At 48.8% G+C, this 25,367-nt stretch overlaps 1 protein-coding gene across 2 annotated transcripts in view; it reads left to right on the top strand.

Annotated features, from left to right (window-relative positions):
- The window catches only part of LOC146863462 (zinc-binding protein A33-like), a 298,135-nt gene that overhangs the window by 40,777 nt on the left and 231,991 nt on the right, over positions 1–25,367 (top strand). The window contains exon 2 of one of the 2 annotated variants that reach the window (XM_085643375.1): positions 21,560–21,655. In XM_085643375.1, coding sequence (XP_085499501.1) covers positions 21,560–21,655 — 96 coding nt within the window. Of the gene's footprint in view, positions 1–21,501; positions 21,656–25,367 lie in introns of both variants that reach the window. The other variant, XM_085643374.1, reaches the window with a different exon arrangement.

Here is a 25,367-nt window from a genome sequence, read left to right as displayed (position 1 = left end):
GACCCTGCCGATGCTCCCAGGCCCAGAGGCACAGGGGAAGCCTCCCCGGGCCCGCCGGACCCCGTCCCGGGCACCCTGCCACACGGCAGGACTGAGGACGGAGTCTGGGGTGGGGAGGCTGCCCTCCCCAGGGGCCGGAGCACCCGACTCGGGGCCCAGCAGGGCCCCTGGACCCAGCCGGGGCTCTCAGGCCCAGAGGCACAGGGGAAGCCTCTGCCATGCAGCAGGATTGAGGACAGAGCCTGGGGTGGGAAGGCTGCGCTCCCCAGGGCCCTCAGGCGCCCCGGCCGGAGCTCCTGAACCTAGCCAAGCAAGGGGAGGCTCCGTGAGCACAACAGAACCCCAACCCGGGCCTTTGGCATAGCGGCAGGCCGGGGACAGGGCACAGGGCAAGGGCACCCGACCTGGGGCCCGGCTGGGCACCTGTACCCAGCCGGTGTTCCAAGGCCCAGAGGCGCAGGAGAAGCCTCCTCAGGCCCGCTGGACTCCGTCCCGGGCACCTTGATGGGAAGGGTGCGACCAGATGGCCGGGACTGAAAGGACTCCCATCTGCACGCCTGAGGCTTCGAGGAAGGGCTCCCGCCTGCCCATGCTGGGCTCGGGCCCCGCGTCCTGGGGGGCTCGGGGACCCCGGCTGGGCCTCAGGCACGGGGAGGACCACCGGAGCTCTCGGGGTACGACTGACCGGAACCCATGTGTTAAATGGTAGCGGCAGTTGCAGTCGATAACCTTTCAAGTATTTGCCCGGCGGTAATCGCCTCTTATACCATTCGAAAATTAACCAACAAAGAGGCAGGCGCCGGAGACTGGAAGGCAGGAAACAAAGGTTTATTCTCTCCGGAGGAGAACACATCAGATCAGACCCACAGGGAATCTTCTCGAGATGCTCTGACCACATCTCTGAGGCCTGGCCACTTATACACAAGTTTATTGCTTTATTACACGGTTTATTGTACATGGCACATTCTTGAGATTGCTTTGATACATGAAAGAACATCCTCGGAATCCCCACTTCAAGCTCATTCCCACACATATCTACAGTAGAAGTCCCCAACCCACCCACAGCAGGAGATGGCTATCACACAGCTGGACATTCCGCCAATACCCGGGGGTGTGTGCGACTGGTCAGGTCTCAGGGGGTGGGGGGCCTTGATCTACCGTAATCCCTTTGATGTGGGGTGTTTCCCTTACAGTAGGGGCAATAAACTGCATCCGCAGGGCTAGGTGATGGCCTGGGATCGGTTCGAACAATCGGGCGCAGAGGAAGGGGGTTATCAAAGGGATGTATGACTATGTATGGGATGAAAGAAGGTGTCGGTCAGGCGTGGGATGTGGTTCCATGGCAGGGTCGCGCAGAAGGAGAGGTTTTATGGCCCCTGTATGAGAGAGCGGGGGTGGCCAGCGCGCGGGGGGATGTTCGCAGCGCCTGAGGGACGCGCTGATGATCGGCAATGAGCAGGGAGAGAGGCCATGGTGCCTAAAGATGGCTGCCGTGTGTTTTGCGTGCGGTGCTGGAGGAGAGGCAAGATGGCGCCGATTATGTTGACATCGCAAACCAGATTTTAACAGTCCTCCCTTTTCAACATATCTAGCCAGCTTGTCTAGCTGACATTCACCTTCGCTAATCTCTTAGCCATAATATCGTAAATGCTTTCATGCGTTCCTGTTTTAAAAGTACAGAGTTTTGGGACAGACAGGAACAATCTGACACAATTTGTACATAGTTACATGTGGTTGATGTGACAGGCGAGGAGGTAGCGTATACAAAATTACATCAGCTGCGTCATATGTCAGACCCGGAGATAGGTGGAGGGAAGCTCGCTTGAACACAAATTTGATACTGTAAGAGGTGGTCCGGCAAGACAAGGAATATTATGCACATTACTCAAGGCCTAGACTTTGTGTGGATCAAACCAAACAGCATAGTCAGGTGTACGGCTGATGCTATACAATTGTCATTTATACCAAGCTAATGTTTCTTAGATATTAGTGTGTAGTTGGAAGTGACCGATAAAGGACCTTGGAAACTTGATTGGAAGATAGTCAATTCAAAAGTGGTTGGGAGAGGAATACAACTCAACATGAGTTTCAGTCAGGGAGGGGGTGTTTCTTCTTTCCAGTGTCTTATTGCATCGAGCCATCACTGGTAAGCTCTCATTGTTCTTCTTCTTTCGTTGGCACTGTTGAGCACCGGCGGTGGAGCTAAGGTCCAGCTCAAATCCAGGCTTTCGCGTTGCAGGGTGTGATCATTCTTTGCTCTTGGATCACAGTCCTGTTTTGTCCTGTCCCTTGACTGGTCTTATCATAGGTACCTTGAGACGGAGTACCTGCTTCTCATTCTTCTTTTGTCAAGTCAAGTTCAAAATAGGGGTGCTTTGGAAGGCCGAGGGAAGAGGGGGTGGAGTGGGATCGGATCAAAAAGTGGGCCAAGGAGAGCAGAATCTTTCAGCACTGGGCCCATCAATCGGGCTCGACGGGCTGGGACTTCAGGCACGAGCTGATCTGCGAGCAGGGGGCTTCGGGATAGCCCTTCGTTCTATCGCTTTTCATGCTGAGGATGGTGCCTCGTCCCGCATCCTTTTGCTTCGTGGCACCCCCTTGGTCGATGCCATAGGTGTTCCATGATCCGCAGCCAGGCTGTGCGTCACGTCCGACCCCTCTCTTCCGATGACTGCATGTTATCTTTGAATGAGTACAAGAAACAAAATCTTAGAGACCTGGCAGGGAAGACATTTACGCACTTCATTCTCTCTCCCAACCACCGAGTAGTCGGGGAAATGTTTTATCGGTCGCTCTATGATGGATGTCTATTAACTCTTATGTCGGTGTATGTTACTAACTTATTAATCATTGCTGAGGTGCATGTTTTGTGCGTGTTCCTGCAAATTTCCATCGTCTGGCCTGCTAGGTGTCTATTCCTGTACCTTATAATCGTTGCAGGAGGCCTGACATCTGTCAACTTTCTGGTCTATCAAAATTCGAACCGGCTTCTCCGGTAGAAACTCGTTCTTCTAACACAAGCTCTGTTAATTCACATTTTTCTCCGAGGACTGCTAAGTTTATGAAAAAGTGCAAGGTGCTACTGTCATAGGTTCACAAATATCTATTTCGGGGAGGGACACAAGCTAAACATTTTTTATTCTTGCTGGAGACAATAGGTAACCCTCATTAGTTCAGGCGATGTATCTTCAGAAAATAAAGTCATCAGCTGTATTATTCAAAATACCCTGGGACGGCTAGTACAGAACTGGGGCTATTCTGGGAGGACGGGGTGTTTAGACGTTCCAGTTCTGAGCAATTGGGCGGGGCGATTCTGAGCGGTGGAGGTGGTGTCGTTAGAGCTCTAAAATGAAAACCACTGACATATAGTCCCCGTGATGAGGGCCAGATTGGGAGACATCAGTCGTCTTACCTGTCCTTTCTTTCTCAGCCAGTTAAGTTCAACATTTTACAGAAAGGAGAGGTAGTAATGTGGTAAAATACGGTTGTTTTGCTTCTGTCAATTTGTTCGAACACTGTCGTGTTTTAGGCCAATTATACACATACTGAGGAGGTATAGTGTCGTTAATTTATTCAAAAAGAAAGAGGGCAAGAGAGCCTTCAGCGAGGGAGAGAGAGAGAGAGAGAGAGAGAGAGAGAGAGAGAGAGAGAGAGAGAGAGAGAGAGAGACGTGCGCATCAAGTAGGCTATTTGGTATACGTACGACATAAAACAAGAGAGAGAGAGAGAGACATGTGTACGATAATAGGCTACTTGGCGCACACACAACATGGAGTAGCACGGGTCAGTTCTACGTAAGAAAACACAAGCGGGGGAAAAACATAAATTCGGCGATCACGTACACACAAATACCGGATAGGGCGTAACAGTACATACATCAAGCGCAGAAATTAAGACGAAGACACAGAGCTACGTTGTGTACGGGGACCTCTCCTTTCCTGTCCTCTTTCCTATGCATGCTGCGTATTTTTTCGTAATTCATTTTTGGGGGGGGGGGGGGGGGTCGGACTTTTTACTCCCCTCCCTTTGATCGGTAGACAAGCACTCCAGTCATACGATGACGTTCTCTTCCAGCGACCCAAGCACACATGAAATGCATACACATTCATACCGTACAGTCAGGGCACATGCGCACAGTCATAACATACAGTTTTTCACGTTCCCAGTGGTGGTCTGCACTTCACGCACCATCCCACAACGTTTGTCTATGCTTTTCCCTACATTGAGCATGGTGCGGTCCATGTCCACTCCATTTTGTTATGACGCTGATTCCGTAGTTCCTTCAAAAAGCCCCTTATTGAAAACAATGTCAGTATACAAATACGGGCCTACAACCGTTACAGGCCGGCCACGGTGTGAGAGGCGTCGAGTATCATGAGCAACACTACCTTAACATGAAAAAAAAAAAAAATGTTAATAAAAATGGGAAGGCCAGCATTAATAAGGTTGTTCGTGTGCCCGATCAGTACCCTCCCCGTCCCTCCGCCCATCATGTGTAAAAACATCGCATTCATATTCCTTTAACATAAATGTCAAGTAACCGAAACGCCATAAGGAGTTGTAGGCCCCTCCTACGTCGGCGCCATTTTGGGGCGAGGTCGGGTGGGTCCAGTGTACAGTCTAAGTCCTTCCATTAACTAGCTGCCGGACCAGAATCCCTTTCGGTAGTTCGAGAACTTTCGTTAGCGCCAACGGAAAGAACAGACAGCATGAATCATGATTCGGGGGTGGGGAAACACAGTTTTTGTTCCTACCGGGTCATGTTGAGGTTCCACCGGAACTGATCCGAGCGGATAGGCTACAGTGTCTCCTGATAATTCAAACAGAAGCTTGCGTCAGCAAGGCGTCACCACGGTCTCGCAGCAATGCCGTGATCCGTTCTTAGGGCGGGACAGCAGGCGGGTCTCTCTGCCGACGCCTTGAATCAGTCTCTCTTATGGCACCAAACGGAGGCAAGATGGCTGCAGCCCGAGGCAAAGACAAGTTAATGTGGAATGATCGAGCAATAGCGGCGGTTGCCCCCACCGGAAGTCCGTGGGAGTCGAGGGCCAAAGACTCCCGCAGATTCTGCAAAGCTGAGTGGACGTTTTCAAGGGTGTGGCCCACGCCCGAGCAGGCAAGCTTCCGAGTTCCAAGGTAGCCCAGAGCCATCTTTTGGTGAACCAGGCCTGAGTCTGAAGAGTCGACCGCCATTTTGAGAGTCCAGTGGCAGCAGCAGCTCTTCATTACAGCCACCGGGGTGGGTCCACTTCTTGCGTCGAACGCTAATGGCAATCTTGGTGCAGAAAGGAACCCGCGCCTGGGTGATCGTCCGGTAGGCGAGACGTAAATGGTTCCCCTGCTGCAGCTGGCCGGTGAGTGCAGGGGCGCCTACTCAGCTGGACGGCGAGTGAAACGGCAGGGGTGCCTTCTCAGCTGGTCGGCGAGTGCAGGGGCGCCTTCTCAGCTGGAAGACGAGTGAAACGGCAGGGGTGCCTTCTCGGCTGGTAAGCCTCCACCTGGGGAGGCGGGGGAGGCCCGCTCGCGTCGCTTCCCCCCCGCCAGGGCACCCTTCGTTGTCGATCTGTGCAGCATAGTAGATTGGCAAGACCAGTACACTTGTCGGACACCACTTCTTATGCCGTCCTGGTCTTGGCGCGTCGTGTAGCCTCCGGCCTATTCGCACAATATTCCACCACTGATGCCGCCTCACAGGCCGGTGGACTTTGTGGGCCTTTTATAGCCCAAGCCTACTAAAAGACCGCCCAAAACAGGCCAATGTTGCTATCTCGAGGAAGGAGGGGCTAGGACTATGTCAGGTGGACGTGAATGCTTTGGGATTTGTAGCAGGCGATCATGTAAATAGTTAAAAAAACGTGTTTTAGCATGTTTACCCTGTTGGAGTGTTGCATATACCTACAAGTTAATAAAAAAAGTTTTAACCATACTACTTTGTTGGAGTGTTGTACATATTTGTAATCCGGCAACGAGCACAAGGACGTTACTGCATAACCGGAAAACGACCTAGCCCAAGCGTGCGCGATCTAACCCAGTTCGGCGACGTCGATGGTGGGTATTAGCAGATTTCCATTTGTGCAGGATTTTATCGTGTTTACTGGGCGGGGTGGGTGGTAGGGCAGACATGTTTAGACAACGAGAGCGATGGAGCCGAGCTACCTCGTGGCCATCTCGACCGTGAGCTTGGCTCCTTCCCCTAGTTTCATATTTTTTTTCACAAAGGGCTATTTCCTAGTGTTTCTTATTTTTGTAGGGTCAAAAGGGTCCCATCAGTGGTCTACTGGTCTCTCTTGAATATTTTTGTTTCTCTATAGCGATTTTTATGCCCTAGTTTGTTGTAGGCTACAGCGACTGATCCATATTTAGTAAGTATGTCCTTATTAGGGGTGCCTTCCAGTGGAGCCGGATGGTTCACCTCTAATAAGCGGTCCGGGCAGAACCAACTACCAATCAGTGGGGAGAAGATAGGCATGACGGGTTACAACGGGGACAAAAGTCTGCACTACCTATCTTTTCACTGCTTGCTAAGACTAGACAGAATATCTCTATTCCACGTTATTTGCAAGCAGAGAATACCTCCAAAGAACCAATATCGAACAACTAGTGTTCGGGCAATCAATCAATCAATGGTGAGAAAGAGATAGGCACGACGGGTTACAATGGGGGACAAAAGTCTGCGTTACCTATCTTTCACTATCTGCAAAGACTAGACAGAATATTTCTATTCTACGTTATTTGCAAACAGAGAATATCTCAAGAAGTACTATTCTTCAAAACAATCAATATTCGGACAATCAATCAGTGGGGAGGAAAATAGGCACGACAGATTACAATGGGGGACAAAAGTCCGCGTTACCTACCCTTCACTATCTGCAAAGGGAGAGAGTGTATTTCTACTCTTCCCCATTTGTAGGCAGCGAAGACCTCAAAAAGAGCAATCAATGAGCAATACTAGTATTTTCAATCAATCAATCAATCGTTTCGCAATTCGTCGTGTTACACGACCTTACCCGGACCGCATGGACAGTTTCCCGTCTTCCACCTCCAGCGCCCGATCGTCCTCTACTCTCCGTATTTGCCGCGGCACTCCTGATGGTTCCCAGTCAGGACCGTAGATCACTCGAGAGAGGTCTGCTCGGAACCAGTGAAGTTCGGATGATCGGCTGCCAGACGAGGGTCTATCAGGCAGGAGCTCTCCCGATCGCTGCAGTCGTTCACTCTGTCGTCGGGACCTCTCCCACTGGATCCACGTGTCGCTAATGGGCCCCACGCTTGGGACGCCAATTGTTAAATGGTAGCGGCAGTTGCAGTCGATAACCTTTCAAGTATTTGCCCGGCGGTAATCGCCTCTTATACCATTCGAAAATTAACCAACAAAGAGGCAGGCGCCGGAGACTGGAAGGCAGGAAACAAAGGTTTATTCTCTCCGGAGGAGAACACATCAGATCAGACCCACAGGGAATCTTCTCGAGATGCTCTGACCACATCTCTGAGGCCTGGCCTCTTATACACAAGTGTATTGCTTTATTACACGGTTTATTGTACATGGCACATTCTTGAGATTGCTTTGATACATGAAAGAACATCCTCGGAATCCCCACTTCAAGCTCATTCCCACACATATCTACAGTAGAAGTCCCCACCCCACCCACAGCAGGAGATGGCTATCACACAGCTGGACATTCCGCCAATACCTGGGGGTGTGTGCGACTGGTCAGGTCTCAGGGGGTGGGGGGCCTTGATCTACCGTAATCCCTTTGATGTGGGGTGTTTCCCTTACAGTAGGGGCAATAAACTGCATCCGCAGGGCTAGGTGATGGTCTGGGATTGGTTCGAACAATCGGGCGCAGAGGAAGGGGGTTATCAAAGGGATGTATGACTATGTATGGGATGAAAGAAGGTGTCGGTCAGGCGTGGAATGTGGTTCCATGGCAGGGTCGCGCAGAAGGAGAGGTTTTATGGCCCCTGTATGAGAGAGCGGGGGTGGCCAGCGCGCGGGGGGATGTTCGCAGCGCCTGAGGGATGCGCTGATGATCGGCAATGAGCAGGGAGAGAGGCCATGGTGCCTAAAGATGGCTGCCGTGTGTTTTGCGTGCGGTGCTGGAGGAGAGGCAAGATGGCGCCGATTATGTTGACATCGCAAACCAGATTTTAACACATGGAGCCCATCCTGGGCACTTTGCCACACCATGGGTCGGAGGAGGGAGCCCTCCGGACGGAGGGGAGGTGTTGTCAGGGCATAGCCCATCTGGTCCCCGGCAAAGAACCGCTAGCCCGGGGGGGGGGGGTGTTCTGGCACACCCTGCCCCTACTAATCCGGAGCAAAGCTACCACTCTTTCTGGGAACCCGTGCGTACCGCGAGACTCGGGGGACCATAGGCCCGGAAGCGCCCAACCTCCTGGAGCCTTGGCTGGGATACGGGAGGCAAATGGGCCCTCATCTGGACTTCCAGGGCAGCTCGGCCATCTGGTCTCCCCATTGGAAAGCATTGTGTGTGACCAGATGGCTGAGTGGAAAGGAGCGACCAGATGGCAGGGACCTAAAGGACGCCCGCCCCGAGCAGAGCCTTTGAGGTAGAGCTCCCGTCTGCCCATGCTGGGCTCGGGCCCCGCGTCCTGGGGGTCTCGGGGACCCCGGCTGGGCCTCAGGCACGGGGAAGACCACCGGAGCTCTCGGGTCCAGACACCCGGGGTAGGACTGCCCGAGACCCATAGAGTCCGGCACGGGCACTTTGCCACGCTATGGGCCGGAGGAGGGAGCCCCGGACGGAGGGGAGGTGTTGTACAGGCATAGCCCATCTGGTCCCCGACAAGGAACCGCCACCCCGGGAGGGGTGTTCCAGCATACACTGCCCCAACTAATCCGGAGGAAGGCTACCCCCCTTTCTGGGAACCCGTGTGCACCACGAGACTCAGGGGACCCTAGGCGCGAATGTGCCTGACCTCCTGGAGCCCTGGCTGGGATCGGGGAGGCAAATGAGCCCTCATCGGGACTTCCAGGGCAGCCAGGCCATCCGGTCGCCCCTTTGGAAAGCATTGCGTGTGACCAAATGGCAGAGGGGAAAGGTGCGACCAGATGACCGGGACCAAAAGGACGGCCATCTGCCCACCCCAAGCCGAACCATAGTGGTAGGTCTCCCGCCTGCCCTTGCAGGCCTCCGGGGCTCTGTACCAGGGACCCTTGTCCCAGGCAGATGGACACTTGGCAGTCCACAGGACGGGGACTCCTACACCCCAGGCCCTGACCGAAACCCAGGCCCCGGGGCCGGTCTCTGCTACTAAACCCAGCCAGGCCGGGGAAATCGGGAAGCCTGCCCAGGCACGAGGCACTCCTGTCCCGGGCACACGAACCCTCAGGACGTGTGCTCGTTTTCCACACATTTTTTCCATAATTCCACGTAGAGGCCTTACATCAATTCCGCCCAGCCCTAGTTATTTCATATAACCTTTGTGGATTACTAACCCTGGTGTCTACAGTCTCAACTGTGATGTACTCATTCAAGTCCACTATCTCCAGAAGTTCCTTCAGGTTCTGGCGAGCTATTGCTACTTCTGCTGCACTGTCCAGCAATGTCTGAGCCCATTCTCCGTTCTTGAGTTGTGTTCTCAGAATTCTCGGCATGTCTAATCTTCAGACCTGCTACCTTCTTCTTAGTGAATTGAGGTTTTAGTTTGTTTTTCTGAACGTGTTGATCGTCTTTGGAATTCACGCGTTTGTGATCTGACCGTCCTCTTCTTTCAGATGTCTGTGACGATAGCTGAAAGGTACAAGAGGAGCGTGTATCAGTATCCTGATATCTGTCAGGTTTTCTCAAATTATCCCTATTCCTGAGGTTATACCTCCTTTCAGAGGGCTCCTTTTGAGGAGACCTACCTCGTAATTGAGAACATTTCTCTTTTGGATGTTGTTTGTTATTTTCCCACTTCTTTTTAGAAGATGTAGGATTATGTTTGATAGAGTATTTCTCAGGACCTTCAGACAGTTGTGGTTTAACTGGTTTTCCACCTAAACTATCTTGCCTAATTCTTCATAGGATTTTTCTATTATTTTGGGTAGCTCTTGTTGATGTTCTGTTATATCAAATCCCCTTAAGCGTTGACGGATCGCCACTGATGCTGCCTCCCCTTTAATATTAGATAATAATATTGTTGAGACCTGGTCGACATTTTTTAGTAATTTCATACCTAAATTCAGAGCAGGTTCTGCCCCCTATTCATTTTGAATTTGTTTCAGGACATCAGGTATTACCGCAATAGACGGAACACCATGTGTTTTAGTATAGATGGCAGCAAAGATTGTGCCCCATGTGGTGCAGTCTTCCAGATGTGGTGTGATCCCCATTGGTAAACAGATTATTAGGATTCTGTGTTTCTCATAAGGGCAAGTATTAGAAAATACTGCTTCGATTTGTGTAATTTTTTGAGCTATCCAGAATGGAATTTGTTCACGTTTTGTGGGCATTTTACCCATGACTGCGTGTAAAGTTTCTGGAGTAATTTTTAGTGTATTCCCCTGGTGAGGGGTTTGATTTGGAATGGTTAATGGTGGTTGGACTTTGAAAGTCCGTATGACATATTGGACTAACTGTCTGTAAATTTTTACCAACTCTTTGAGTTGAGTGAGTAATTCATCGTCTGACATCTCTTCGATATCAGGATGAGGTGTGTAGCCGGCTAAAATCGGCCATGTTGCTCCTGGTCTACCTAGTGGACCGAGCCTGGTAATGTGATTGTAATGTTTTAGGGCGCCTTTAAACCAGAGATTATGCTCCTGGTATGTGAGTGGAATTTCAACATCCTCGAAGGGATTGTATTCCCCAGGTGGTTCATCTTCTTTGAAGAAGTGAAACACTTTTGTTACTGGATTTAATTCTGGGAATACCATCCATGAATAGAATCTTTTCTGTCTGAAAAGATTCATGTGCCTCTATTACGAAAACTGCTTTACCACATCTTGGTGTTAGGCCATATTTTATAAGTTTTAGAGTGATGGCTCTCCTTAAATTTCATTTAAACATGTAAGATTAAAAGCTGTTACGATTTGGTCAGTTGCAGCCTCACCGGTCACGTTATTATTATCCCCATTTTGGGACATTGTATTTGAAAAATGTAGAACAAGTTTCAAGGAAACAAAGATAAGGTGCACAATATTTTGGAACACTGTATCCTTCAACGTTGAACAAACCAAACAGCTAATACATAGGATTTTCGTCCTACTTAGCTATGGCGGATATTAACCCTACCCACTCTAGACGTCTTATGGAGTATTATGAGCAGGGGTCTCTGAGGAAAGCAAGACTGAGTAACTTCAGTATCTGGTGTTAAATTACTGCCTTACCAAACACGTTGTAGTGTAGTTTCTATTTCCCTTACAGGCTCTGCGAATTGGAATAATATACACTATAGTTGTGGCATAGGACTGAGGTCAGTATGCCTCTATCGAGTACATTAAACTTAATTACTTTGTGTGCCAGCTAACTCAGAGGCCACTAGAAACTCCTTGAATAAACAAGAAGGGAGTAGTTTCTGGCAACCGCATAAACATGACAACTTTGTTTCCCTTTAGAATCGGAACATGTCTCAGAATCGGGGAAACAACAGATAACAGTTTCACTCAGTCAATCGTGCATGCTTAGTTTCTTCAGAGTTACACAGAAATAGATAGACGGGTGTTTCAATAAAAAGGATTTATTGAACAGTCTTGTTTCTCGTGTAAGAGATATGAGCTGTTACAATCGCAAGACAGTATGCAAGATATAATACGTACAGCGTAAGCAGTAAGAAGAAATAATACTGCGCTGGCATTGTATTCTTGCTATGACATATATTCATATACACATACATAAATAACATTGGCTAAAAAGTGGATACTCGTCTGATGCTTCTAAATAGTTCTACCCCAGTGTACCTAACCTAAGTGTAGTACAGGGTAAGGAGTTGGTGCTGTATTCTATAGTATGGTAAGCTATAGTTTTGCATATGTCATGAGTCCCTCTAGGTTCTAGTCAGCTCCATACCTTAGAAGGAGAGAGGTGGAAATCTCTTTCCGGGTCTCAAACTCTAACATTGGAAGCTGGATTCTCTGCGAGCAGGGATGACAGCGTCTGGTCAGTGCGTCAGGCGGGGACTCAAATTCCTTCCGAACTTGCCGGGGCGAGTCGTATCAAGCTGTGCAGCCTAGCCGTGGTTTGCCATGGTATGGGAAGGTATATTTATACCTGGAAAGTGCTTAGGAATGTTAGCATTGACATAAAGTAGGGCAGAGGAAGATGTCATGAATGAACCCCTAACGAATAGTAGTTCATGCATAATAGATGAGTTCTTGGAGAAATCGATAATCCTAGCTAGGGAAAGTCCCAAAGGCTTAAGGGTCTGGTTTCTAAGAAGTCGTTATGACGTTGGGATGGACGTGACCATGCCTGTATTTGGATAACATAACACGTGTATTTGTAAAGCGCACGTTCACCACTACGGGTATCTTGGCGCTGAATAACAGATGTTTATTGTTACCCAACTCAATGGTACTCATTTTATCGACCTCAGATGGATGAAAGGCTGAGTGGACCCGCCCGGATTTGAACCTGTGACCATGAGGTCGAACACAGGCCCCTGCAGCAGACGCATTAATGCACTGAGCCACCAGACCCGGATAGCATGGCTAATGCCTAAATAAGGGCAATGCGAATTGTGCCTATTTGAGGACATGATTTAGGAAAACCTATATACAGACATCTAAATCGAAACACAACAGGTCGATATTTCTGTATTTGATATTTTGATATAAAACCACCGACAATCAGTGACTAGTGTTGACACACAATCAGAGAGTGACTCATACTTGGAGCACACTGAGAGGAAATGGTGAACCTTGGCATACATTGAGTAGTCATGGTGAACTTTGGCATGCTTTGGCCTGTTTCACAAAGGTAAACGTAAACTTTTGTGTAACCTCACTATGTGTTTGGTATTCATAAAATAGGAGTTTAGTTTTACTAATAGTAATTTTACTACTATGGTGATTTCACACTCATGGTGGAGACTGCGCACATAAAAAGATAGACCTAGGGGGTTGGCTTCACTGGCCAACATGATGGATGCTCCCTAGTAGAGCGCCGCATGGATTCCCCTCTAATCCGTCTTTAATCCTACCAAATGGTGGCCATCAGATACCCAAAGCACAGCTGTGGCCCCATTGGAGCAGAGCCACGACAGTGGCGTTTTGAGGCAGGAGTGGTGCCTTGTTGATCGTGACACTTCTGACCTGCATGGATGGAGCGAAGAGGCCGCCTGGCCACGGGGGCTTGGCGGAGTCGTAGGCGTTCGGCAAATTGATGAGATCGAGTGGCTGTGGTGGGCCATCGTGATTGGAGCCTATCGGGAGGCGCCCTTGGCTCATCTGTCAGGCCTGTCTGCCCCCCCCCCCCCTTCATTAAGTACCTGCATATGAGTCCAACCATCGGGGCACCACCGGAGATCGAGCCTACTGGTAGGAGCCAGTGGCCAGGTCCCTTGATTTTCCAGGGCTGTTGGTCGGCGCTGGTGGGTGGCTATCCCCGTCTCATTAATTGTCACCAGCACTTGCCTTTCCCCCTTTCCTGAAGACTGCTGCAGTCTGGAGCTGTCCCGAAAACTCCTCCTCCCCAACCCCCCCATGCCTGAAATCATACAGCTGTGCCGGCTGGGGGAAGGGCATTGATTTCTGCAGTGCCGCGGGGGAAGAGCGTGTAGGGGTCCCTGCCTGAGGAATCCCCTGACCTGGTGTTTGGGTCCTGGAGGGACCGGAAACTTGCTTTACCATCTACATCACCTGTGCAGCCCACCCTAGAAATGCTGTAACTGGGAACCGCCTGGGTGGAACTGCCTGCCTACTGCTGTGCCTGGACCAGGAATTGGGGGCACAGTGGGGTCCCTCAGGGTTTTCCCCCTTCTTCTGCTGTGAGGAGGACCCCGCTCCATAGTCTTCCATTATCCTTGCATTCCTTGCTGACCAGGGGTGGTGGTACCGCCCCCCGGGTGCACTCTGTGGAGTCACCCACCATTCACCCATTATCTAGGACCCATTGTGGAACTGGGACTTCCTTGGTAAGGACATCCTGGCTCTAGACAGGTGTCTCAGTTGGAGGTCCCCTGGACTGGAGATGGGGAACGTCCTCCCCTTGGCCTCCCCTGCTCCCTGCACTGTGGGAAATTGTACCAGAGGACTTTCAATGTAATATGGCAGCTGATCTGGGGCATTTGATGCATCACCTTTAGACCTACCTCTGTAAGCCTAAACAAATTCCTTTACCTAGTGCGTCTGCCAGTGTTACGTATTGGCGGCGAGCAGTTCATACCTCCTCTTCCAGAAGTGCCCTGCAGCTTTGCACTGACTTGACATTGGAAGAGATATAGTGACTCACCCCTCTACTTGCTAGACCCACATGGAACAATTTACTACTGGACCTGTGGGTGCCCCCCTTGGCTGCAGGGGGTGTAATGGCAGGATCTCTTCAGACCACTGACCTGGCCACAATCCTTTAGGCCATCCAAACCTCACAGACAGCTGTGGAAACCAAAACAGGAAAAATGCGTATGGATGTAGTGCTGCTCCACCGGGACCTCTGGAAGGCAACGGCCAGGATTACAGAAGATCAGATGCGTATTTCTGGAGTCGAAGATGAGGTTGCCTCCCTTAAGGCTCAGGTCACTGGCCTTCTCACTCGCACGTTGGAGCTGCACCGTCGCATAAAAGTAATCAATCCTGGTGCAATAAAGTATGCGTAATTAGCATTTCTGAAGGGACCAAGCCTCAGCAAGCGGCGGACTTCCTGGAGACATAGATCAAATCCTGTATGCCATCAGATCAACTGTTCTCCCGGTTCGCAATTAAGAGGCCCACTGCACTCTGACTCTGAGGCCTCCACCTGCTCTGACCCTGAGGCCTCATCCTGGCATCTCCCAAAGGCCCATGATTGTACGGATCCTAAACTTTAGGGACAGAGATGCGATCTTGAAGGTGGCCCGATCCCGTCCAGGCCAGATGTGGACATGCAAAAATCAGCGCTGTTCATACTCCAAGGTCAAGCAAAAGCTCAGAGCAATGGGTCTCCAATACCACCTCATGTTCCCTGCAACGCGCCATGTGATTCATTTAACAAGTCATATTTTTTTGAAATCCCAGAGTCAGCTTGACTGGGGCTTACAGAGAATCAACCCGTTCATGCTCATACCGAGGCCTCGTCTCAGGAAACTGGGAAGGAGGAGCCACCTCGACACAAGATACCAACTGAACAGCGATGATACCACACCCGCTCCCACAGAGGGTGCCCCTGTAACCGGTCCGCATCGGCTTCCAAGTCTACTCCAGAACGAGGGCCCTCGCCTTCCTTGTCTCATCAATCTCCAACCTACGGAGACCAGGAACCGGTCATAACTGACAAGCCTCCTCGAGATGCGATGCCCTTGTTGCCCATTGGGAGCCTGCCCGTATGAGACCTCTCCCGAAGCCCAACATTTTTATGGCTTCACTGTGTTCGAAGTTCTGGAGCTCTTGACACTGTTTTCTGCTGTGTGCTTTGGTGCTCATCCCGATGGATATCCCTCACCCATCTGCACTTGCTAGAGGGGACCAACATGCACGAATCCTTTCCTTAAATGTTTCTTTCTTTTCAGTCTCTCTTTCTCAGTGCAACAGATGCTTCTGAGGTAGAAGTATGGGGCAGCGTGGGAGTTGGGGGTGGAGTTTCGAAGCAATACTGTTGTTGTTAATTAGACTATTACTTTTAATTTGCTGTAACATTGATTTTGTATTCTCAGGTTCAAAAATAACCACACATTTACAGCATACAAACTGCAACCAGCAGCAGGACATGGTTCCCCCCTGTTTCTATGCAAAGTATCAAGGCTTCTGTACTTTAGCAAAAGGGGAGGCCTTCCTTTGCCTCCTTCTCGCTCAGCTCTTTACCATAATTTGCCCCCATGATGCCACCTCTACACATTCTGTCCTGGAATGTTAACGGGCTACTGGACCAGCTAAGCGTTATACAGTTCTGACTTTTGCTCAACGTTATCTCACTGCGGTTCTCATGCTCCAAGAGAAACATACTATGGGGAATTGCTGCTCCTTTTTGGCACATAAGGGGTTCGATAGGATGTTCCATGCAGGGTTCCCCCGCGGATCCCGAGGCGTGGCAATCCTGCTTTGGCGATCCTTTCCCTAAACGGTCTCCTGCGAATTTTGTGACCCACAGTGGCAATTCCTGGCACCTCACGGGGATGCTTGAGGGCCAAACTCTCAACTTGGTGAGTGTTTATGCTCCACTTGTGGCTCGCGCTATCTTCTTCGATGATCTATATAGGGTGCTTTTGGACCTCCCACAGGGTCTGTCAATAGTGGGCAGGGACTTTAATACAGCCTCTGACCCAGAGTGGATGCTACAGGACCAGTGTCCAGGCGCTACGGAGCCCGCCACCTAGGTGACTGGGCTACAGCGCTGGGACTCTGTAACACATGGAGAATCTGGTACCTGAGAAGACACAAATACACGCACAAGTCAGCTGCACATCACTCCCACTCCCATATTGACCTTGTTTTTCTGCCAGCCCTTGACTGTCATGTAATCTCCCACATCTATATCTTTGCCAGAGGCATATCAGATCATAGCCCAATTCTTCTTCACCTTGGTTCCCCTTAGGGAGGGTCCCCAGTCTATGTGGTGGCTTAATGGCTGATACCTACAAGATACGGACTATGTGCAAGCTCTAAGTATGGAGCTGCAAGCATACTTCCACAATAATGAAGGCTCTGTGGCCACCACTGGTACTCTCTGGGCAGCCAGCAAAGCCACAATACGTGGGTTCACCAAAGGACGCATCCGTGCGCAGGAGCCGGCCTGCTCTCTGCCTCTGCACATTACCCAGCTTGAGGCCCGAGCCTTCGGCCTTGAGGCCAAACTTGCAACGATCCCTGAGAGAGATACCACCTGCGTCTGACCCTTCTTCATGAAGAAATTTGCCTCCAATCCATAGAGGCCGCCAAGCATGTACAGCGTGCCACAACGGCCAGAGTGTATGGCTGGGGGGACAAAAATAGGAAGTTAGTTTACTGGTTGGCCTCCCAACACTAGGTAAACAGAATCATGCTTGAGATTACCGACGAACGTGGGGCCTCCCTTTCTTTCCTCCCTGAAAAAATGAAGGTGTTTGCCTGTTACTATCACCAACTATACACTTCCCCCCGCAAGGGATCAAGCTCTGCCCACTCAGTTTATTGAGGATGTTCCCCTTCCCCGCCTCTCACAGACCAAGATTTTAGCTCTCGATGAGCCCTTCAACATTGAGGAGCTCCGGCAAGCCTTGTCGGCTGTGGTCCCCAGTAAAACCCCCGGTCCTGATGGGTCCCCCGCAGAATATTACCTGAAATTTTTAGATATTCTTACTCCACAACTTCCTACCTTTATAAGGAGGTGAGAAAATTGGGTCCCTTTCCAGCAGAAATACACACCGCCACAATCGCAGTGATCCTCAAGACACAACTTCTGTCCACTTTGTGTGTCTGTTATCGCCCAATATCTTTACATAATGTGGAAGTTAAGATCCTGGCAACTCTGTTGGCTACCCGGCTCAAGCAGGTCCTATCCACTTTGGTTCATCCTCACCAGTGGGGTTTTATGCTGACTCGAAGCACGCAACACAGTCTTCGGAGGCTTTATGTGGACCTGGCCCACTGTCACCGCCTACCTCCAGACTTGACATTGCTTCTAATCGACATTGAAAAGGCATTTATAGCACAGAGGTAGTAGACTGCAACAAGAAGGTGAATGTGGGAGAGAGTTGTCCAGATCTTATTCCATCATTCTCCTTCACTAAAGGTAAAGCTAATGTCTTGGATTTCTTTTCTCCCATTACCATGGAAGACTCTCTTCTAGCGCTAAGTCACCTCAAATCAGGCTCCCCTTCGGATCCGAGCCCCTCCATTATTTTATCCCGTGGGGCAGAAGCTATTAACCCGCTGGTGAATCAGCTACTTAATACCTCCCTCTCCTCAGCTATGATGCCAATAAAATGGTAACAGCAAAACTTGTACCGCTCATTAAAAAACTCAGGTGGGCCTCACTGATCTGACCAACTACAGACCAATCACTCTCCTCTCAGCCTTTTAAAAAATGCTGAGGAAACATGTCAACCAACAGATATCTTGGTGCTTAGAAAGCATTATCTTGCGACATGCTAGCCAATCCGGTTTTTGCCCCAACTACTGAGACAGTTCTGCTGAAGGTAGTCGATTCCATACGACTCAAGTTGGAAGTGGGTGAAAGGGCACTGCTGGTTTTGTTGGATCTATCTGCAGCGTTCGATCGTACGACCTCTCACCACATCCTCTTAGCTTGTCTCCACTCTGTGGGACTTAGGGGGCAGGCCTGGCAGTGGCTTGCATCTTTTATGGAGGAGAGAGGACAAGAGGTGTGGTGGCACCCTTTTTCTTCCAACTCCCGTAAACTAAGGGTAGGAGTGCCACAAGGCTCAGCCCTATTTACTGTTTATCTCACTTCCTTGCAGGATCTTTTGGAGCAGAAATCATGTCATCTGCGATGACACCCAACTACTCTTCTCCGGGGAGAATAACGAGGCTTTCCCATGCGATAAAATCAGTAATTGTCTCACAGCGATGTCCAGGTGACTGTCCATGAATCAACTTAAATGTAACGCTGGGAAGACTGATCTCCTCTTCGCGGTTCAGAGGCCGGAATATCATGGCAGTCTTTTTGGCCATCTGATCCCCCCACCTACTCCCGACCAACCCCGCTATCTCAAAATCTGGTGGCGAAAAACCTGGGCTTCAAATTTGATGGGCAACTGCTATTACGCACCCAAGTTAATTTGGTAGCGGGTACTTGCTTTGCCCTACTCTGCATACTTAGGAAGTTCCTGCATCTCCTGTCCTTTACGGCTAGACAACAAGTGATTCAAGCCCTGATAACACCACGGCTTGACTAGGGGAACAGACTCTACACAGGCCTGCCTAAATACCTGATTGATAGGCTGCAGTTGGTCCAGAAAGCAGTGGCATGTACTATTTTTGGGCTCTCTTGTAATTCCCATGATACTTGTCTTCTTCAGAGTCTTCACTGACTCCCAGGGAGGAAGAAGATTATTTGTAAGACATCGCTCATTACCCAGTAAGCCCTCCACTGAACTGGCCCGGGCTGTCTACACCATACCCATCCGTCGTCTCTCCTTTAAATACCTAGGCATATGGGTCGCCTTGCACCCTGAGCTGGCATGGTCCCTCAATATAGAGCCATGGTGTGGAAGGTTCAAGCGGCAGTCTGTTCCGCTAAACGTAATGGGGTGTATCGCCCTCTACAACATGATGGTGCTGCCCTGTTTCCTCCACATCTTTCAAAAGTAGTTGCTCTCCCTCTCGTGGGGCTGGTTTCAAACTCAAGATAGGATTGCAGCCTCCTTCCTATGGCGTAGCTCGAGGGCCCATATCCCATTTACTTATTGTCAATGGGGTCTCCACGACAGCAGTTTAGGGATGGCTAACCTCTGGGGGACATGGATAGGCACACTGGAAGATGACAACTGACACGATGCCCTGATGACACCAAGAACTACTGCGATCAAGTTATGCCTGCTTCAGACCTACTAATTAAATGGAGCCTATCTCCCCAGTTTAGATGTATCCGGCATGACTTCTCTCCACCCCCTCTTGCCCTCACTGTGGGGACGATCCTGCAGACTTCGATCATGTGGTTTGGCAATGCTCCTTAATCCAAAAGTAATGGTCTCAGGTAGTGAGAGAAATGACTAAAAATACAAGATGGGTGGTCCTTCTTTCCCCTTTAGTGCTCCTGCTGGGTATCCTGGAGGGTTCTGGAGGCACAACCTCGGCCAGCTCCTTCTTGGGGACTGCCCTGGCAGTGGCCAAACGTGATATCGCTGCCCAATGGAGATCATCTTCTCAACCCGCTCTTACCCAGTGGCACCGGTGTGTGGATTGGTGTGCCCTGCAGGAGAGGTCAGTGGACAAGGCAGGGGTTGCCCCCTTAAGCACAACCGAGAATGGAGGAAATGGTTGGGTCAATCACTGTATTGTATTGTTTGAGGACAAAGATGCAACAGTCAATGTTCTTGTCGCTTTACTGTGGGATACATTGCCAACTCTGTGTAAATGCCTTGCAATTACATGATGTGACCTTCCTTGCTGTACACAGTGTGTGTTGTACTGTTCTCCTATGCATAAAGTTAATAAAATCAATTTTTCAAAAATAAAAGTTAGACCTACCTTATTAATTTATATCCAATGTTGTCATTTTCAGTCTTGGCATGTACCTAGACTCAGGGACCAATTTTGGCACACACTGAGACTCAGGGATCAGTCAGTGACCAGTGTTGGCACACACTGAGACTCATTGAGCAGTCTTAGTACACACTGAGACTCAGTGACTAGTCTTCGTACACACTGAGACTCAATGGCCAGTCATGGAACACACTGTCTTTGGCACACACTGAGTCTCAGTACTAGTGTTGGCACACACTGAGACTCATTGAAGAGTCTTGGCGCACACTGAGACTCAGTGAATGGTCTTGGCAAACACTGAGAGTCAATGACCACTCGTGGCACACACAAAGACTCAGTGCCCAGTCGTGGCACAGAGGGAGACTCAATAACTAATCTTGGCACACACTGAGACCCAGTGGTGAGTCTTGGCACACACTGAGACTCACTGAGCAGTCTTGGCACAAAATGAGACTCACAGAGCAGTCTTAGCACACACTGAGACTCAGTGACCAGTCTTCGTACACACTGAGACTCAATGGCCAGTCATGGAACACACTGGCTTTGGCACACACTGAGTCTCAGTGACCAGACTTGGCACACAGTGAGACTCACTGAGCAGTCTTAGCACACACTGAGACTCAGTGACTAGTCTTCATACACACTGAGACTCAATGCCAGTCATGGAACACACTGTCTTTGGCACACACTGAGTCTCAGTGACCAGTTTTGGCACACACTGAGACTCGGTGAAGAGTCTTGGCTCACACTGAAACTCAGTGAATAGTCTTGGCACACACTGAGACTCAATGACCACTCTTGGCACACACGGAGACTCAGTGCCTAGTCTTGGCACAGAGGGAGACTCAATAACCAATCTTGGCACACACTGAGACTCGGTGGCGAGTCTTGGCACACACTGACACTTAGTAAATAGTCTTGGCACATACAGAGACTCAGTGAGCAGTCTCGGGGCACACACTGAGGCTCTGTGAATGGTCTTAGCACACACAGAGACTCAATGAACAGTCTTGGCACACACCAAAACTCAGTGACTAGTCTTGGCACACAATGAGTTTCAATGACCAGTCTTTGTACACACCGAGACCCAGTGGCCAGTGTTGGCACACACTGAGAATCAGGGAACAGTCTTCATACATACTGATATTCATTGGAATAACATGACACATATTAACTGAGGCTATTACAAGTTGTTCTATGATTTTGTACTCCAACTACAGGATGGTGATTCACTCCTAAATGAAAGTAAAATGCAGGATTCTGTGATTTCCGTTCCAGGCGGTCGGGAGATCCCTCGTGTAAGGACAAAGGTTATAACCCTGGGAGTGATGGTTGCAGTCGCCACATTCATAAACATCGTGCTCTACCGTCTGGGTAAGAAGTGTGAAGTTAACTTTCAGAAACCCTATGACCCTCAGTGGCACATGAAAGAGCCTCTTTGCCACAGACATGATTAGAAAAACTGCAGATAAAAAGAAATAGGGGGTCTTAATTGTACATTTTAACAACAGGATTACAGTTTGGTTGTCTGGCCTCCTCAGTGATGTCTGACTTAAAATCTTGCCTTAAACATTGTTTGATATTGTACTCAGACAGACATGGGGTAGCGTAGTAACACAGGCATGGGTGACAGAGCTATCCCAAGAGAGTACTATCACAGGCATGGGTGAATGAGATATCCCAAAAAAGTACTCACACAGGCTGGGGTAAATGAGATATCCCAAGAGAGAACTAACACAGGCTGGGGTGACTGTGCTATCCCAAGAGAGTACTCACAGAGGCTGGGGTAAATGAGATAACCCAAAAGAGTACTCACACAGTCTGGGGTGACTGAGCTATCCTAGGAGAGTATTTGCACAGGATGGGGCACCAAAGCTATCACAAGAGAGTACTCATACAGGTTGTGACCATTGAGCTATCCTAAGAGAGTACTAACACAGGCATGGGTGACTGAGCTATCTCAAGAGAGTACTCACACAGGCAGGGGTGAATGAGATATCCCAAAAGAGTACTCACACAGGCTGGGGTGACTGAGCTATCCTAGGAGAGTAGTCGCACAGGATGGGGCACCAGAGCTATCACAAGAGAGTACTCATACAGGCTGTGACCATTGAGCTATCCTAAGAGAGTAGTAACACAGGCATGGGTGACATAGCTATCCCAAGAGAATACTAACACAGGCATGGGTGACTGAGCTATTCCAAGAGAGTACTAGCACAGGCATGGGTGACTGAGCTATCCCAAGAGAGTACTCACACGGGCAGAGGTGAATGAGATATCCCAAAAGAGTACTCACACAGGCTGGGGTAAATGAGATATCCCAAGAGAGAACTAACACAGGCTGGAGTGACTGTGCTATCCCAAGAGAGTACTCACAGAGGCTGGGGTGAATGAGATATCCCAAGAGAGTATTCACTCTGGCTGGGGTGAATGAGATATCCCAAGAGAATACTCACACAGGCTGGGGTGAAGAGAGAACTAGCATAGGCTGGGGTGAATGGGCTATACCATGAGAGTACTCACACAGGATGGGGTGAATGAGACATCCTAAGGGAGTACTCACACAGGCATGGGTGAATGAGATGTCCCTAGAGAGAACTAACACAGGATGGGGTGAATGAGATATCCCAAGAGAGTACTCACACAGGCTGGGGTGAATGAGACATCCTAAGGGAGTACTCACACAGGCTGGGGTGAATGAGACATCCTAAGGGAGTACTCACACAGGCTGGGGTGAATGTGCTATCCCAAGAGAGTACTCACAGAGGCTGGGGTGAATGAGATATCCCAGGAGAGTACTCACACAGGATGGGGTGATTGAGATATCCCAAGAGAGGAGTCGCACAGGCTGGGGTGATTGAGCTAGTACTCTCTTGTGAGAGCTCAATCGCCCCAACCTGTGTTAGTAATCTCTTGGGATAGCAGCACCTGCCCGCACTTTACATTACACCTGAGCTGTTGCTAACATATGCACTGCTTTGGTTCTCACTGGCCCCTCCTCCTAGTTTCAAATTCCAGCCACCTTCTTATCTCATATGGAGCAAGACTTTTGCTCTGTTAACGAGTCTCTAGTGGTCATATGAAATACAAGTATAGAAGCAGAAATAAAGGAAAATCTGCCCCTTTCTTTACACACGCATATGCTTAATTTACCAATGACATCAACATATGCCACCACACATGCAATACTCCATACACCATGAATTACAGATACAAAAAACAATGGCTGTAATGAGGGCTAAGAGCCTGTCAATGATACACTAAACAACTAATGGCTGAGGGCAGCTGACCTACTGCATCCCTTTCTGTGGGTTGCTGGTTTACATTCTGCTAGAAAACTAGAGCCTCCTCAAGCCAGACCCACAACTGGAGAAGAGAGTGAAACAGGAGGGGGTGGAGGTCTTCACAGGGACCTAAAACACAGGTAAAATAATCATTAGCTGTGCCAAAAAGCCTGTCTTGATATTTAATTAGAAGTAGAGATTGATAACTTTGTTTTATAGTATTTCTTAACAGTGCAAAGCTTGTCATTTTCAGGTAGGATACAGTTGGTAAAGTAGAAAGAGGGTATAGGAAAAATGTTAGTAGAAATGTGTTTGATGTTATTTTCATTTGTTAGTTGTTTTAAAAGAAGTGTTGCTTTGTCAGTATGTGAAGTTGACAGAACTGTAGTTAGATTTTTTGAAGTAGAGAGTAATTGTAGTGATAGGGTTGCGATGTTTGTTTTGGGTTATTACAAAGTACATTGTTAGTATTTGTAAAATGTGATGTTCGATGCCTGTTTGTTGATATCATGCTGCAACAACTGAGGTTTGTGTCAGTGTAGAAAAGGTAAGGTTGTGAGAAGAATGTCAGGAGTGCTTGTGAGCTGTGTTTGTTTAATAATTTCAGGACAGCCATTACAAAGGAACATTTTAAATTTAAGAGACACGTTTTGTTACTTCTTCCTCAATGTTGTCAAACTCATCATAAAAACACAAAGATACCACTGTAGTGCAGGTGGGGGTTACACACAATACAGATGTGGAGGGAGGTTAGGTGTGGTAGGTTTGGCGCACAGGCAGGTGAGGTGTGGTAGATTTGCTAAGGTAGGTTAGATTTGTATGGTAAGTATGTATGGTAAGCATGGGAGGGTTAGGCTGCTAGGGTAGGTAATGGTAGGTTAGTTATGGTAGATATGGGAGGTTAAGTATTGTGGGTTGGGTCTTGTAGATATGGAAGGTTCAAGTCAAGTCAAGTCAATGAAACTTTATTCGGATCAGTAATAATCCATAAAAGCACAATAAAATGAAGGAAAACATACAAAATGCACAATAAATTGCTGTTTACACATAAAGATAGTCCATACAAATTTTAAGACATTGTTAAACGAGCACGAACCACAGTTTTTAAGAAGGAGCTCACACGAAAGACAAGTTCCTGGTCATCCAGGGTCAAAATCATTAAAAATGCAAGTTCCAGGCTAATTGGTTTTAGTTTTTTAAAATACGTAATTAAAAACCATTTAATATACTTCATATAAAATTTGCAAAAAAAAAAAAAAAGTGTAAAATTGTTTACTTGCTCTGAAAGTCACAAGGGCAAGGCTCAGCACATTGGTCATTAAAATTCCATAAAGGAAAACTAAGAGCATGTTTAATAGTACCTGCCCTAAGTCGGAATATAAGGCCACGCTCCCAATGGCTCAGTGGAAGGTTAAGTATTGTAGGTTAGGTATGGTAGGTGGGAGGGTATTATAGGTTTGTATCTGGAGATGGTCTGTGTGTCCGGTAGGCAGAGCTGGTAAATTAGATTAGGTATGTTAGATTATGTATAAACGGCAGGGTAGGTATGGTAGAGTGCGTATGGTAGATACAGTAGATAAGATATGCATGGTATGTATTTAAGGTAAGAATTGTAGGTTAGCTATGCTACATATAGTCGGTAAGTAGGTTAGATTTGGAAGTAGGTTTGGTAGATAGGGAGGTAGGTAGGAAAGGTATTGAAGTAATAGTAGCTAAGCAGGTCAGATTGCTATGGAAGGTGTAGTTGGTTAGGTGTGGCCGATTATGTATGGCAAACAAGTAAATGGCTAGAAAGCCCCTTT

This window comes from Triturus cristatus, chromosome 2_2, assembly GCF_964204655.1.
Source record: "Triturus cristatus chromosome 2_2, aTriCri1.1, whole genome shotgun sequence".
Classification (NCBI taxonomy): domain Eukaryota; kingdom Metazoa; phylum Chordata; class Amphibia; order Caudata; family Salamandridae; genus Triturus; species Triturus cristatus.
The sequence above is the reverse complement of the archived record's forward strand: the minus strand, read 5'-3'. Positions and strand labels throughout refer to the sequence as shown.